We start from the raw sequence: 17,482 nt of genomic DNA on the forward strand, positions 1-17,482 counted from the left end.
ACTCCTTTAGTTTTCCTCAGTCAGTCACATCCATAGCTATAGGAAGCTGATGTACTGAACAGTGCTGGAAGGTTCTGTGCACCTCCCACCCTCTCTGTAAAATTAACAGATCTGTTGGCACACAAGATCCTAACTGACAAGCCCTAAACCAGCATTTAAAAATCCCAACCTATCATCTTGCCTTTATTTCAGTTGACTTTACAGGCCAGACATAACTAAATTGTTCTATGAACCACAGAAATGACAAGGAATTGTTTCCCAGGGCACTCTGTCTTGGTTGAATTATCCCACTTAAAACAACAAACATAACACTGCTCTCTAATCACACTTTTTTGTCTCATTGTCTAATAAAACTGAGCTGTTGTCTTGCCCTCATTTGGGAGAGGGGAAGACAAGGTGGGGGAAGAAAAGCATCATTTTTTCTCTCTGCAGCTTCCTGAGAAAAGAGAAAAATGCACAGGTTTTGTAATGTTTACCACCTCCCAGCCAGTCACAAAGGCCTTTGTAAAAAAAGACTGAAGACAGAGGCTGTTCTCACTCTCCTTTGTGAGGCTATTAAAGCTGGAAGTCTGTTTGTTATGCTCAGACTCTTTAAAACCTAAAAAATCTGGAGAACCAATTCAAAATACAGCCTTGCTTATGACCTTAAGAGAACAGAACCTCGAGGGGCTGTTCAGATTTCCTCACCTCCTTGATCAGAGAGCCAATGTAGAGCGACGTGAGCGGAGTTTGTTCAGCTGGTTTAATGACCAGAGTGTTTCCACAGCACAGAGCTGGTGCCATCTTCCAAACCAGCATCAGCAGGGGGAAGTTCCACTGCAAGAACACAAGTCACTGGTCAGATCAGCCTGGCACAGTCACCTACTCACTTCCACACAGCCTTTTCCCAGCTCAGGAAAGAAAGGAACTGGGAGGAAAGCCACAAAGAGAAGAGTCTGTTTATAATACTGTGTTTGCTTGGACTAAGGAATATAACTTCCTTGATTTCCCCCTGAGATCCCTGATATTGCTGGCAGTCCTCACACTAATCCTGTAAGTTGGACAACCCTCTGCATTATGTGACCTCATTCTTTAAAGGAGTTTGATCACATTTTGTGTAGGATTTTGGCTCTCCACAGAAACCGTGTTGGAGACAGTTTTCTGATGCATCACTTCTGTACAGCATCTGTATGTGGGGAATTACAGAATGCAACTACTCATTGAAGAAAACCTAATTTTTCTCTGTTAAGCACTGGCTGTGTAGCTCTGAGTTATATAATATCATTCAGTTCTGGTTTTATAACTAGGAAAGTGCAGTGAGTTGTTCAGTCATGGAAATCTAGGGGAGGCCTTCTACTCCTTTCATACTGTAAATTGTTCCTTTCCAATTAGTTTTCTAATTTGGAATTAGGAGCCAGTCCACATCAGTTTTCTCTGTGCTAATCTCTTTCGTGGTCATGTGTATTTGGGGATCTTGGAATCTAAGTAAGAAGTGGAAAATCTAGCTCACACTGAATCTCAGAAAGGTCATTTGGCAGCAGAAAGGATTTCTTCATTAAAAATAATTAATGCTGCTTCAGGGATGATGGAAGCAGGCCAACAGCAAGGGGACTTCTTGTCAAGACTCAAGCCAAGGGCCTTCAGCTATCAACAAAGCAGCCAAGTATGTCAGGAATCCACAAATTCACACTTACAAATAAATTAGCAGTGTAGCTTTTGAGCCATGAGTTCTATTCTAACTCTGAGACAAAGCAGAATTTAGTCTCAAGTGTTATTCTTCAATTTACTTCACCCTTTTTCCCAGACCTGTTCCATTTCAGTGATCTGCAATGGCCACATCCCATAATTTGCCCATTTGTCTTTTTCTCCTAAGTTTTCTTGGAGGTCTGACTGTGCAGCTTGAGCCATTTACACCTACACTACTTTTCTACAGTTTCAGAGCATGAAATAGCCCCATTAGGAGCTTTCTGCTTCAGAGTGACTGGTGAAAGTAACAGTAAAGGACTCCAGGGCTGCCTCATGATATCACCTTGGGATAAAAATCAGCCATATGCTAAAATTCCTAAGAACTTCTCTTGCTCAGGACATTGTTTTAAATATAGTCAAGCCATAGGAAAAAAGGAGGACTGTTAATTGCTCTAGGAAATCATACCCAGAACAGTGACAGAATCTTTTTCTATCAAGTACACAGCCCACAGGCTGGAGGTGTTATCAAGATCAAACTGGGGAAAAAAGTGAAGATCTGTTCTGAGTAAACTGAAGACAGATGTGGTTTTGTTGACCCCAATCATTCTTTATACAAACACAAGTTAAGTCTTAAGTTGAACTTAAGTCAAATTTGGTTCTATACTTTGTTGTATTTACTGCTGGTCTAGAGGTCTTACAAGTCCCACTATGTCCCCTAGAGTGGCCTTCCAAAGCATCCTGCATGTAGGCTTTTAAAGGGATAATTTCCAAAGCACTTCTGAGTGCCAAAGGTGGCTGAGAGTGACAGGGAAATACCTTTTAACTGGTGATCAGAGTGAGGAACCTGAGATTTTGATCTTAAGTCATAAATTCTGCCCACCAGCAGTCACATTGCTTGCTCAGCCAGAAAAGCTGTGAAGTCATCAAGACAAATGTTTGATAACCTCCCACTTTGCCTCACCCTGATACTGCCAAAGAGACCATCCATGTCGTATCATCTGGGTTATAAATTCAGTCCTGCTGAAGGAAAAAGCAGAATTGCCCCAGACACCTTTGGATCTGGTCCAAACCTGGTATTCCCAGGGTCCAGCAAATTCAGTGTCCCACATGTATTTATTTCAGTCTTTAACCTTATCTCAAAAGTCAAAATCCTCCATGAACTCTTATTGATCCAAGAACCATATAAACATAGAACATCCTGGATGGAAGGGATCCACTGGGATCATCCAATTCCAACTCCTGGACCTACACAGGACAGCACCAAGACTCCTACCACAGGTTTGAGAGCATTGTCCAAACACTTCTTAAGCTCTGGCAGACTTGGTGCTGTATTCAAACAGAGAATCTTGACACAGCACCATTTGCCTCACAAATTGTAGAATATCACATTCAAAGCATTTTACAACCAGACAGGAACAAAATCTGTCTCCCATGAGCTGTAAAGTCTTCCTGGCTGTCTGTTGAAACAAAGCAAGCAACACATGCTAACACTGGAGGCATTCCAAGAGCTAGCCACACTGTCCTCTCAGCAGAGAATGAGACCTCAAGGAAAAGAAAACTATTCAGTGAGATTTAATCCCAGAAAGCTCAGAGAACAGCCAGACGTAATTAATTGATCATGGATATGATTTAAAACTCAAAACTATGCATCAGCACGAGGCAGCAAAAAGCCAGCACTCCTAATGATGAGATGGCTGTCCCAGCAGTGTGAGAGTCAGAGCTCTGACTGGTCTCTGATGACTGGTGTCAGCCTCAGAGAGCAACAGAGCATCTGATTAGGAGACCCACCCTTCCACTGCAGAGCATTTCTGTTGCCAAGAGCAATTGGCATGGGGGTAAAACACAAAACTACATCAGGCCACTGAGATGGGAGTTCCCTGCAGAACAGCTGTGCTTAAGCAGGCAGCAAATGGCTGCAGGGTAGGATGGAGTGCACATGGAATTTCCAGTTCTATGGGATATGCAGGACACCAGCACTGTCACTTACTGGAGTTATGGCTCCACAGACACCCATCGGCTCGTGCCGGGTGAAACAGACAAAATTTTCATCTGCAAGACAAGAGAGTAAAAGAGGACAAAATAGTCAAAATCCTCACTTTTGCAAAAAGTGTGTGAGACAACTGCACACTAAGGTTGGGGACAGAACTGAGCCCATGTTAGAGAACACAGTGTCTGTTCAACCTGACTCCTGTCTTTGGAACATCCCAGGCAGATGAAGATCTGACTACAGGTCTTGAAACTCAGACACCACTCACAGTCACACAGGAACCTTTTAAAACCAGGGTTCAGTTCCCTCTGCAAATTCCCTGTGTTGAGGCTGAGGGGAGGATAACTTTATCACACTGAAGAGCAAACAAATTTCATTCAGATTGTGCCCTACTGAAGAACACAAAGCACTTGTCTCCCTGAGAGAGACCCATTTTATACAGGAATCCTGTTCAGTATAACAGGAATTGTGCTCCTGGAAAGAAATGACAAAAAGATGAAACTCTGGAATTAAAGTAATACTTCACCTTAAAATACTGCTGTTACCCTTTCAAAGAGAAAGCAGGAAGAACATTTGCCTTTCAAATTCATTCTTGCTGAACACCTAGTTTCATTGGGAAGATGTGACAAGAGCAAGAACATTTCTAATGATGCTTTTTCTAAGTGATTTCAAATCAGGACAAACAAGCAGTGTCCAGACAAGTGAAGCTTTACACCACTCTGAATGAGGGTGACAAATCCCAGTTTATAGGACTGACATGGCTCCCTTTGCTGTCTGCACAGACTGAACGAGCTCAGCCCTCCAGAGTCCTTCCTCTGGTGACTAATTTCTGTCTACAGTATCTGTCCTTCACACAGCCTCAGTGATCACCCACATGCAGGATAAAAAGGGCCAAATTTGAAAATACATTGTATTGCCCATTGTGCCACAAGGACATCCATTTTCTTAACTTGATCTCCCCAAAACTATATTTGAACTTCTATACCTGGGCCAAAGTGTTCTGTCTCTGTGACTGCTCTGACCAAAAGTTTCTCTGTTAAAAAAGCACCATACAGGCCCACACATTTTCCAGAGATCTATCCAGGCATTAACCAAATTCTCCTATTAGTTTCAATATTGAAACATCTGCTTAAAATGCATCCTGAGATAGAAAGGAAGTGCAGGCTATTTTTGCAGGTTTTCAGAAGCTAGCCTTTCCATTGAGCTCCCTCCACCTCAAGCCTGATCCCAACCCAGCTCTGGGTTGGGATCCCAAAACTGGGTCTGAAGGTACTCACCCACTGGAATAGTTCTGCCCTGAATTTTATCAGCCCATCCAGCATAATACCGGAGTGTCTTTATACAGCCTTCCAGGTCAATGAAATAAGCCTGCAGAAAAGGTTTTCCTGTGTCCATGGTTTCTAGAGTCTGAAAAAAAAAAAACAAGTTGCATGCACTGTCAGACAAGTCAACATTTTGGGTTTTCTCTCTCTTAAAAAACCCTCTTCTCAGCTTTATTCTGCCTTGTTCTGAAGACATGGAATGTTTTTCCCTCCTCTTATATTTAGAGAATGAGCTTATTAATACAAATAATAAATAATAAGGGAAAGCAGACAGTAACTCTGATGTGTACAGGAGTTGCTTTATTCAGGGGCTGTGCTGAAAGAGCACCTTCCAGAAGCCTCCAGAAGGTGAGTGTGGGTGGGATACAAGGCTGGGGTCTGGGGCACTGGTCAGAAACAATGTGAGCATCATGACTTCATCCTAACTGACCTTCCAACACAGATGTTCTGGAGTCCAGATGGTGTCACCAAAATCAGGCAGAGCTACTTTCCTTCAATTAGAAAAAAATAATCTAATATCTCTACTCCATAAGCCTAAACCAGACCTCTGAAAAGCCTCTTTTGCCCAATGATAAACATACTTTTTACAGAGTTCTGGTAAAGTAACCTTTGGGCTCATATCTATGCTGAGCCCAGGGAAAGGCAGAAGTTGCTGCACTGGTGCTGATCAGCTCTAAACAAAGTCCAGGCTGAGCCTGTGTCCTTCACACTGTTCTGGACATTAGCTCAGGGAATGCTTTGTTCTCTGCTCAGGTCATTAAACGGAATATTGGTGCAAATGGCCAGCACATCCATAAAGGAAATACTATCCCTTGGTAGATTGAAACATCTTTGTTTACACATGAAGTCATACGCTGTCACCCTCCACAGACATTAGGGTCCAAACAGCACTCAAACAGACATTCCCCTTGGAATGGTGAGGATTGTTATCCACTGAATGTCTGCTAAAACAACTGATTTTTATAAGTCATTGCTTAGCACACAGCCAAGGCAGCCAGGGCTGGTTTTCTGCAGTGCAAACAGCAATGCCAAACAAGCCCTTCCAGACCAGAAGGACAGCAGAAAGCTTGAAGTTTGTTCTGGTTAAAGGAAAAGGAGGGTGCTCCAGTCACATCAAAAAGTGAGAAAAAATTAATAGGGTTTATTCACACATATATATATTTTTTTCTCCTCCCTCTTATTTGGTGCCCAGAACTGTCTTCAGAACTGAATGTTTTGGTTTTGCCCTGCTGAAACTGAAAGCAGTCATGTGGTTGAGAGACACTGTGTTGGGGAAAGAGGCCCAGCTCAAAATAATCACACAGATATAGGCTCTGAGCACATCCCATGGGTGTCAGTTCCCACTGACCTCAGCAGGACACTGGCTCAGTTACCTGCACATCTAACAGCATGGAATGTCATCAATGCCTTTCCCTGAAGATAAAAGTGCAGCACTGAACTGGAGAGGTGCTCAGACCCAAGAGCTTAGGTGTGGAGGGACAGCAGCCCCAAGCTGAGGATCTGTGGGTGTCACTTGGAAAGATGTACAAGGCCTGTAGAGTCCAAAGGCTTCTACCAGCTGAGCACATTTTAGCTCAGGTTCTTATCCCTTTGTTCTGCACCAGCAGGACTCCTCCAGGACAGGATCATGGAATCATTAGCAATAGTTCTCCAGTGCAAAAGTCCAAGTTAATACAGCTTCACAGTTATAGAGAAGTTTTCCTGAGCCAGTATGTTCAATAGGGAAAGAAGCAGTTCCCACTTACACACATTTTAAACTTTGGATGATATCCAGCAAGAGAAAGATGCTCTTTCCAGCCCCGCATTTTAAGGGAAGGAATTTGCACAGAATCAAAGCCACCTGCATTTTTGTAATAAAGAATGAGTCAGCTGTGGTGGTTTGGTGTGATTTGGTTGTTTTGGTGTGTTTGGTTTTTTTTAATAAGAGCTGGGAGACAGCTATAAACATCAATGATTGTTAAAGCAAAACAACAAATACTGCTTTGAAAATTTAAGTATTAATATATTTAATCACTTCAATAACTAGCTAAAGTTCCACAAAAGGCAACTATGTAAAAGAGCTGAGCCTTCTAAGACCTCTAATATCCTGCAGAAAGAGGAACAAAGCCATGACTCCTGTATGGACTCTTGCCCTTCATGAATGGAGATACACCAGAGGGATGGAGCAGGGTTATGAGCCAACTGTTGCTGGCTTATCACTGCCCCCAGTACTCACTGCCAGGATGACTCTGTCCCGCTCGAGGAGATCAGCCAGTTTGTGCAGGAGTCTTCCTCTGCTTGGGGCATCCATCTGTCTCCATGGAGAGCCCCTCTGGAATGCTGCCTTCGCTGCCTCCACTGCATTATCCACATCAGGCTACACAACACAAACACAAGAAAACCTCAGGTTACAAGGAAGGAGCTGGACAATGGCACAGAACCACCCCCCCCCAGGCTGCTTCCAAGTTGATGCTGTGGTGGCCAAACCCAAGTTGTCCAACAAAACCACTTTCATTTCACTCCTGCATTTGAATTCAAGCCGGGAATATGTTTTAGGTTTGGCCTGGGCTCATAAACAACCTTGAGGTCTGAATACCAATTGGGTCTTTCAAGGGTAATTTAATGTAACTGACTTGTTTATAAAATAATCCAGAATCATGTTCCTGCCAATACAGGATGTGACACTGGGGGAGGATGAAGAATCATGACAGTCCACTGACCTACATGAATTAGCCTCCTCTAAACAAGTATGGGCAGGAAAATCCCCCATGAGATCAAGATTTTACCCAGGGAAGTAATTACAGCTCAGATCCCACCATCTAGTTCCCCTAGAGCCCATGCCAAGGCAGTTAACACACTAAAAATCACCCTTAGATCCTAGAACAAATTCCCAGAACATTTCTACCAGATGGGAAAGGTTTTACTGCTCAGTGCTATGACAAAGAGATTTCCCTGCACACACTTAGTGCTATTCTCCCTTCACCTCCCAACAGCTTTACCATCTTCTGGACCAAATCCACCTCCATTTAACAAAGTTACTAACCAAATGGGGAACAAATTTCCCTGTCTTCCCACACCATCACCCTCAGAGCTTCATGCATTTGCTCTGGCCACAGTATGCCCTGGACTCCTCTCTTCACCTCAGATACATTGATTAAAAAAGTGAAGCCAAGGGCTCCCAATCCAACAGAATCTATGGGAACACTGCCACCAACAACCACAAGGCCAAGGCTGTACCCCAAGCATTGATAAAGCTTTGGACAGACTCCTGCTGTATGTAAGGTCTGGCACAGACCAAGTGTCACTTCAGCTGATGGAGAACTTGCACCTCACTGCAATATATGGCTTGAAAGGGTGGGAAAGGAGGGAGGGTGTCAGACTTTGATCACTCCTCCCAGCACTTCACCAGTTGCTCTCATCGATACCTTTTCTCAAGTCTTGGCTGGCTACAGTTAGGAAATAAGCCTCTGTACTGATCCAACAAGATCTGGCCACACCCTCCTCATGGTGGGGGGTGTGTGGTGCTCAAGAAAAAAATGTTGTAGGGAGACACATTGCATTCTTAAAAAGTTCATGGTCAAACCTGCAAGTTACCACCCAATACAATGGCACTTTACATTAAATTTGGCTCCATTTCTTTACAAAGAAACCATACAGCTTTGAAACAGTCTGACCTATTCTGTCAGGAAAAGAAATCCATCCTTTTGGAAGAGCACTGATGGGAAGCCATTGGAGGAAACTTGTGCTGTCACAGTATGGCTCACGGCACAGGATGCTGGTGATGCAGAGGTGTCCAGAGCCACTGAGCACACAGGCAGGTCCTGCCTGGGGCCCATCACCTATGGGCACAACAGGCCTTTCAATGGCTCACTCTGCTGGAGTTGATCTGGATTCAGCCTGGCGCATCACAAGAGCCAGAAGGCACCACCAGCCTCTTCTGTATCCCTCATCCTGCCTGCTGGAATGAAGACTTAAGCTGAAAAAAGGCAATATTTTATGTGACAGAGCAGGAAAAGGAACATAAGTGTGCCAGGTTTGAACAAGTATTTCCTTAGCAGCAATTAATTAGTTCTGCAACCAGGCTGGGAGCACTGATGTACAGGGAACTGGGTCTGCAGTGGCACAATGCCCTTGGTAGTGAGGGTCTTCCCTCTACCCTGGCACTCAAAACAAGAGTGAGATAACTGCATGGGCAGAGGACTTCAGTGCATGCCCAGATCTTCCCCAGTCTCTAAAAACGGGAGCATTTGGGAATCCTGCAAATGGGAGCCCTGCTGCAACAGGCTCTCCTGTAGAGACAAAAGTAAAGACAGCCATCTTTCTCAGACATTCTGGGTACAAATAGTGGCTCAGAGCCTGCAGTCACTGTCACACAGGAAAACAGGCTTTCCCTAAACACCCTCGGGGTAGCACAACCAAGTGATATCCTGAGAGCCTTTCTGCACAGCCTCAATAGGCCTGAGAGACCAGCAAAAACAAGGAAATTCTTCAGGAAGGCTGAAATGCCATTCTTAATCCATCCTGTTATGACTAGGCATTAGGGGAGTCTGAATGGCATGTTCATTGCAGGCATGTTGCAATAGGTAGGCACAAGGCGTGACAAAGTGACTCTGAACTGTCAAGGTGCCAGGAACACCCTGTGGTGCACAAAACCACAGGAGGTGGAGATCCATGCATCCTGGTGCTCCACTTGGACCTATAACAGATTTACTGAGCATTACATAAAAAGCTCCACTAAGAATATTAAGATTGCAAAGTCTTTACAGTGTTGAGAAATGCCTGCAAACCTTCATATCCACCTGGGATGTTTGAGTTATGATACAACCCCCAGTTACACAATCACATACCTTCCCCCCTGAACAAACTGAACACTGTTCTTTGTTCTAAGTTGCCCCGTCCATCTTCCTCCTCTACCTCAAGTCCTGCTCATTGCTGCTCCTTTTTTCTTTCCCATCCTCTTTTCCTCTCTCCTGTCCCAGCAGCAGGCTGCAGAGCACAGTGAAGACAATCACCCCACTGGCTGTGTGAGTGGGGAAAACACCTGCAAAAATGCCTTGCTCTTCTTCAGTCTCAGGGTGCCCCAGAGTGCTCCAGTGAGGAGATGTGCCAGGAATGGAGCACACCCACTGGAGACCCTCTTTCTTCAATTCACCTACTGACTTCTTCAAAAAGCCTCCCCTATGCACATCTTTGGAAAGGAACTCTTCTGACATAGGGCACAAGTTTTTCAGTTAGAAGAGGTTCCCTGATCTGCTCCCCTGCAAACAGTCCACACATTGAATTGCTTTAAAGTTCCAAACTCAAATTCAAAACACCTACAAACAGCATCCTAACAGCCTGAAATGTCCAAAATCATTACTGAGGGTGTTGCAAGTCGGCTGTGGTCTTACCTCAGCCTGCTACTATAATCTGAAGGGGACAGGTTGACTGTGAAGAAATCCCTCTCACAACCCTTCAAAGATCCACACAAGAGTGAACTGTTTAGAAATGATCATGACAGAGACTTGACAGTCACAGCTGTGGACCTGCTGCCCATGCTCTGTGGCAACTGAGCTGGGCACTCCTTTGAGGAAGTAGCACTTTTCCCCTGCCCTTGATGGATGTCAGCAAGCTGCTAGAAGGAAAAAAGCCTGTCTCCAAGTGTTAAGGACAGCACCAGAGTTTCTCCTTTTCCATTATCAACCTGGCAAACAGTTGGACACTAAGCTTTTATTTGCAAGGTATCCAGCATGCAGTGGAAACATCCACCATTTTATTTTCAGGGCTTCGTTTTCCACACAGCCTTTTCTTTATCCCTCAACTGTCCCATCAAGGACAATTCTGTAACTAAAGAACAGATAACAAAACCTTTGCTTCTAGGCTTAAGCATTGGCCAACTTTCAGCACCAGACTAAACTGTCATCACTGAGATATCGGCTGCCAAATTTCCACCCCTCACGTGCAGCCTAAGCAAAACACTCTGCATGGCCAGGGAGGGGCAGGTTTCTGTTCAGGGCTTAGGAAGGGGAGCTCTGCTCCCAGCCTGCAATGAAGGCAGAGCCAAACATTGGCAGAGCACAGCTGAAGCCAGAGCCAGTAGCAGTAACCACCACCCCTGCAGTGGCACTGGACAGCACAGCAAGTACAGAGGCACATGGGGACACCAAACATAACTCACAGCTTCCTATGGTGACACCAGCAGACTGGAGTTACAGCCCCAGAAGGGGATGAACCAGAGCAAGGGAAGCCTCAGGGACCTTAGTTTGCCAGAAGAGAGTAGGACATAGTCAAGTGTCACCAAAAGGCAAACAGCTAGTTGGGGATGGTTGTCACCCATGACTCTTTTTAATTAATCCAGATCCAGGTCTAATCCCCACTCAGTTTCTTGGAAAAACCTAGTTAGAGCAAAATAATGTTTTAAAAGGTATAATGTAGAGAAGAGGCTTTTAGCACCCAAAGCACAGCTAGCTTACATTTTGGCTGCAATTTCTACTAAGAAATCAGTCACCTATGGTGGGTATTCAGGGGGAGAGAGCTCCACTGACTGGAAAAGTTTACAGTCATCCCCTGCAAGCTAGAAGCTGACAGGGACAAATATCAAGTAGGCAAAACCAGCCTGTTAGTTGTGTATAACAATTTTCTTTAGCCAACATTCTGAAGCAGGCACAAACTGCTCATGTAATAATCTGTAGCTGCTTGAGGAGACACTTAGCTCAGGGAACAATAACAACGTCATGGTTTCTGCCTATCAAAATACAGTTGCATCAGAGTCAGCTTCAATTCCACTGTTTACATGCCACTGCAATTAAACACAGTTGTGTCCTACCCAGTCAGGATAAAGAAATTACACATAATGTTTGGCTCTGCCTCGATGTGTAATTGCCCCATGGATGCACAGATCCCCAGTGGCAATAAGTCTTGGAGGCTGCCTCACATGCACTGGACAAGCTTGAATACCAAGAAAAAGACTTCAGTGCAGGCAGAAATGGCCACACTGCCCATCACTTACTGCCCACAGCAATGAGCTACCAAAGCCCTGGCACAGCACAGCAGCTGTGAATCACCTTCTCATGACTTCCTGCACAAAGCCAGATGTTGGCCCAGCTCTTTTCCATAGGTCAGACCAGTTGGCCCATACTACATGATGAGCTGCTTTGGACAAAAAAAGTGTCACATGGGATTATTCTTCACCTCAGACTGTTACCAAATCCAAGCAGTTACATCTTGTGTTACTCTACAGCACACCAGGGGCAGCCAGGGACTACCAGAGCCCTTGAGATACTACTTTGGTTTTAGTGAGAACTGCTCCTTTTGTGCAGGAGACCGGAACCCACAATACCAGCTGGAAAAGTAGCACCACATCTCCAGCAGCAAGTGGTCAGTGTTCACATGACTGAGCTTAAATTCCCCCAAGTACTCAGGTTATTTGTGTTTAAAAAAGGGTGAGTTTCAGTTCAGTGTCTTCAACAGGTTGCCCTGCAGCTGGAGTATAAACCACCCCCAACATAGGGCCCAAATCCTGTCAGGGGTGTGCACACACCATCATTGCTATTTCCTCAGGCTGGCTACTTCCTTCCAGTCTATGGCACAAGAATGATGCTCAGTCTCATTCCTCTGACAGTGTTCAGCAGCCAGTTCCTATCAGGGAAAGTGCCTCTGGACAGGATTGATGCCTCCCAACCCATGTAATTCTTGGGCAGCACATCCAGTGTCCCAGACCTCCAGCTCAGGCTGGCCAGATGGATGTTGTTAAAAGCCAGATTTTCCTCTGTATGCTTCCCTACAAAAAAATCCCCTAGGCAATGTCTTTTGCACAGTTTGTCCAACAACACTTACCTTATCTCCTTCCTCGATGTCACAAATTTTCTCCAGCGTTGAAGGGTTGTAGGTGGGGAACTTCTTTCCACTTGTAGACTCGTGCCATTCATTGTTAATAAATATCTGAAAAGAGAGCAAGGGGAGTGGGATGGGCAGGAGAAAGAAAAACTGATACAGATAAAAAAACCCACAAGTGCTCCTCAAGGGTTCAGGTGCTCTTCAACTTCCACCCATGGCAGAGTCAAGTGCACTCAGTCTCTCTCCCAGGGACACTGCTGGCAATACAGAATTATTTCTACAAACTTTGTGCACCCAGCTAGTTTTGAGCCAGAGGAAGGCAGAGCAAGGGTCCCACACAGAACAACACTGGGATTTGGCAGTGAGAAATGGGCAGTTTTTGAAATACATCTCCATGGGAACAGCAAGCAGACACCAGGAGAAACTTGTATGGTTGAGGCAGAGGGAGCCCCTTGTTACATGTTGCTGGACAATTATTACTTGGCTGTTTGTGCCCTGCCCTGGGCTACCGCCACAGCTTGCTCCCCTCTCCAGCAGTGTCCGCTGGAGGCGGGTTCTGGCTCGGTTATACCTCACCATGCCTTGTCACAGGCCAGATCAAGCCTCCCACATCACTTGGAGTCATCTGTGACAAGATTTAAGTGTTTCAAAATATTGCATTTCCAGAGCAAGAACAAACAGTCCCAGCATTGCGTAACTGAAAATGCATTAAATACTGGAGTGCTGTTACTCACTATAAACAGAACATGAATACCTATATACAATTAATCGATTCAACATGCATCTTATCCACACTGTGATCTGACTTGGCAGTGTTATATTTTATAAATATACTTGAAATAAGATTAGATGAAGTAATCTTTATTAGTAGCCTGCTAGTGGCTGTAAGCTAGTACTTTTATTTGGAAGCCATCCACATTTGCAATCTTGTTTATGAGTCTCTACACACCACCAGGAGATTAATGTTGCATCTCTTACACTCGGAATTCCCACTGCTTTGGGTCATAGTTTTCTTTCCTGAAAGGACTTTTTCTTACTATTTCTGCATAAAGCATCAAAAGAGCAATTGGTGTAGAAGCTGCACTGCTGGACCCACCTGTTTCACAAAGGCTGAGAAAAAGAAAACTTCACAAAAAATGTTGCCAAGAGAAGTCACAAGAAAAGATACAATGTTAGAAATATTGACTGCAGTTTAACACACCAGTGCTCGCAAACTACCTCCGTTATACATCTTAACATTTACACATTTTAACTTCTGTTTTTCTTCATTTCCCAAATGAAGAAAAGTTGTATTATAAATGTGAGAAATCTGACAGGAACCATAAAATTGCAATATCAGGTATATACTCACTATAAACTAAGCATTGGGAAGGGATACTGATTTTTCCTTTGCATTCAACACTAATTCTGTGAGAAAGTGATGTTCCTACTAAGTAATAAAACACAAGAGTGACAGGATCAGGCTGTTTTAAATGTAACATATACACTGGCAACATTTCTGGGAAACCACCACATATCACGAGTCCTTGGTGCCAAGAGTTGAAATCAAATCAAACAGTATATCAGCAGTTCATGCTTCATAGCCAAAATCTGAGACAAGGAATTGTGGACAGATCACTTCCATCACACACCCATGACAAGCACTAAGCTGCTCAATAAGAAAGATCTTTGTTGGAAAACTTTGCCTCTCCCCCAGCCCCATAACTGGTAGAACCAAAAATAAAAACCTCCTCTAGGCACAGGGAAGCATGCTGTCAGCTGTAAACATCTGGTGAAACTCAGAGCTTGCACAAAACTCCTCACAGCTTTATGAAAATTGACTGCTGCTCATTATTTTCTCCAATGCACCAGGAGCATCAGATCAAACATCAAACCCACACTTTTAGTTTACGTTGGTTTCTATTTTAAAGATACTACCTTGACTCTTTTAGCGCTCACAGTCTCTGGCAAAACTGTGGAGCACAAACTGCGTGTTTTAAAACATACACGGCTGCAGGATAAGATCCCTAAGGAGTGTTTAAAAGTGTTCACAACAATAAAAATAACAAAAACCAGAACATTTGGATGTTTAAGAAGAACTCAAATGGCCGTGTCCATTTTGGACGCAGGAAAGAGCTGTTTGTGCAGCATTACGCCATTCCGCAATCAGCAGCTGCAGATCCAATTTGCTGCTAAATGACGAGTTTATCTGACAAATAAAGAGTAGATAAATTTCGGATGTTAAAAATTAATCTAGTCCAGTGATTACTCCTAATTGCTAATCTATTTCAATACTTTGGATGCCTAATTCAAATCAACACCTCGCTGGATAAACTACCGCTGTTCACTCCTTCTCGCTTCAAGGGAATGAGCTTCAAATTTTGTTTTTTCCTAATACTTAACACAAAAATGCAACAGCAACACACTCATTCAGCCCCTCCAGCTCTTGTAGTCCAGGGAAAAAGTTGAAATTATGGCAGCCAAGGGTCCTCAGCAGCATAACCAGCTGGGACACTTTCCCCACCGCGCAAGGCAGTGGGTCAGGCTGTTGTGGAACAAAAAGCGACTCTGCAATCGCAGAGCTACAGCTGCACTGGGAGCAGGGATTTCTGCAGCCCTGCTCAGCTCCAAGCCAGCCCCACCTCTGAGGGACAGAGATATCAAGCTCAGGAGCTTTTCATTTATACCAAAAGGTCAGGGGCAACTATTAAAAGATAAACTCAATGGAGAGCAGGGAGGTGAGGGTTTGTGTGGGTTCAGAGCCCGACTGCACATCCCGTGGGGAGGCCATGGAGTTGGGATGAAGAGTCACCGACACGAGCACTGCTCCTCTTGTGGAGCTGCAGGATGGCTCCAGTCTCACGGCAGAGCCTTTCCACAAGGCCCAGTCCTGCCGGACACCAGCCCTGTGCTCGCCACCACCCAAACCCACCACTGGCACGGAGCCACCTTCCCACAGGGGAGCTGTGGGTCAAGGACGCTTGAACACAAGCCCAGCAAAGGTTTCCTGAGGGATAAAGCTCTCCTCGCCCTGCCCAGGCTCACCCCATCCAAATCGGATTTTGCTGAGCGCCAGCGAGGAGCTGGAGGCGTTCACGGGTAGGTTGGGAGGGGAAGATGGTGTCAGGCGCCACAGCCAGGGAGAGGAGCCCAGGCGCCTGGGGAAAGCAACAGTTTTGGTGGAGTTATTTTATTAAAAAGAAAAAGGTAGATTTCGGGCAACAGGGATTGCGGCAAGTGTTGCTCTATTAGAAATGCCACTGTCATCTGCTTGCTCAACCTCAAACCCCCATAAACCTGCTATCTCAGATAGAAGAAGGAATAAATGAAGCTAAGAAAAACAACACTGAGGGTGGAAATTTTGTATTAAAAATATAACACCTCACCGCCACCCTGACTCCACGGAGCATCGGCGACACCACGGCGAAGCCCACCCGCCGCCCAGCGCCCCACGCCTGGCGGGCTCACCTTGGTGTACTTCACCTCCAGGCTGCGCAGGGGCCGCGGCAGCGGGGGCACTTTCTTGTCGGGCTGCCCGTTCTCCACGGCACCGTTGAGGGCGGCCATCGCCCCGCCGTCGAGCCCGCGCGCCTTCTGCCCGCTGACAGCGCCCGCACCGCCTTAAGAGCGCCGCGCGCGCCGCCCGCCCGCCCCCATTGGCCGCCGCCCCCCGCCTCGCGCGCCGGCCCCGCCCCCCGCGCCCCGCCCCGGCCCCTCGCGCGGCCGCAGGTGACGGGCGGCGCCGCCCCGCCGAGGCTCCGCGCGCGCCGCAGGGGCGGGGGGGGCGCCCGCGCGCCGCCTCGGGGCCCCCACAGCGCTCCGGCCCCGCTGCCCCCACAGGGGTCACAAAGGGCTCCCGAAGGGCGACTCGCAGGATCCCAAAGGATTCCCCTCAGGATCCCAAAGGGCTTCCAAAGAGCTCTCCACAGGGTTGCAAGAGAGTCTACTCAGGATTCGCCTCAGGCCATAAACGGTTCCCTTCAGGCTTTCCACGGAGTCCCTCAGGGCTCCCTAAAGGGCTCGGACATTGCTCCCTCAGGGCTCCCCGTGCTGTTCCCCGCAATCCTGCAGGGCTCCCTCAGAGCTCCACACACGGCTCTGACATTGCTCCCCACAGGACTCCCGCAGGGCTCCCTCAGGGCTCCCCGCAGCCGAGGGCAGTGAGGGAGGGGAGCTGGATGTGCCCAGATGGGCTTTGGGGAGTAGAGCAGCCACCCTGGCTTCCCTGTAAGAGTGACACTGGGGCAGGCATGGGAGGATGTGCCCTCTGCTGCCTTCTGCTTCTGCGTCCCACCAAAACCCACCCAGAAGTCATTCATGGGAGGACCCTTGCAGGGAATAAAACCACTGTCTCCCAGCAATAAGGGTCTTTTTCTGCTATTCCTGGTGCCCTGACATCCTTACCTCAACCTGCTACACCTCATCCTTAACTCAGTGCCTCTGGAGATCTTTCGAGGACTGATAATAAGAGAAGAACATGACATCAAATGTCTGATGTGCATCTGACAGCAGCTTCTCCACATTCCTGTGTGGGTACAGAAGTCTGGGACCAGTTTCACCATTCCAGTCTGACTATCCCAGTCAAAGGACTCCAGCCAACTGGGGCAGGACCAGGCCCTTCCAGTGCAAAGTCCTACACTGATAATAGCATATAATAACTTGAGTCCCACTCCAGCATGGTGCTCACAGTAGCATACTTGGAGTGCTGAGAAAGATGCTGTCTTTCGAGAAGTCC

The 17,482-nt window shown here is 46.2% G+C and overlaps 1 protein-coding gene across 1 annotated transcript in view; it reads right to left on the reverse strand.

The window, feature by feature from the left end:
• The window catches only part of ALDH1A3 (aldehyde dehydrogenase 1 family member A3), a 34,056-nt gene extending 17,711 nt beyond the window's left edge, over positions 1–16,345 (reverse strand). The window contains exons 1-6 of the mRNA XM_058847113.1: positions 16,216–16,345; positions 12,769–12,873; positions 7,190–7,330; positions 4,930–5,059; positions 3,653–3,714; positions 688–816 (exon numbers count right to left, since the gene is read on the reverse strand). Of these exons, the coding sequence (XP_058703096.1) occupies positions 688–816; positions 3,653–3,714; positions 4,930–5,059; positions 7,190–7,330; positions 12,769–12,873; positions 16,216–16,314 (666 nt within the window). The 5' untranslated portion in view covers positions 16,315–16,345. The remainder of the gene's footprint in view (positions 1–687; positions 817–3,652; positions 3,715–4,929; positions 5,060–7,189; positions 7,331–12,768; positions 12,874–16,215) is intronic.
• Positions 16,346–17,482: the final 1,137 nt, after the last annotated feature.

Source organism: Poecile atricapillus, chromosome 11, assembly GCF_030490865.1.
Source record: "Poecile atricapillus isolate bPoeAtr1 chromosome 11, bPoeAtr1.hap1, whole genome shotgun sequence".
In the NCBI taxonomy this organism is placed as follows: Eukaryota; Metazoa; Chordata; class Aves; order Passeriformes; family Paridae; genus Poecile; species Poecile atricapillus.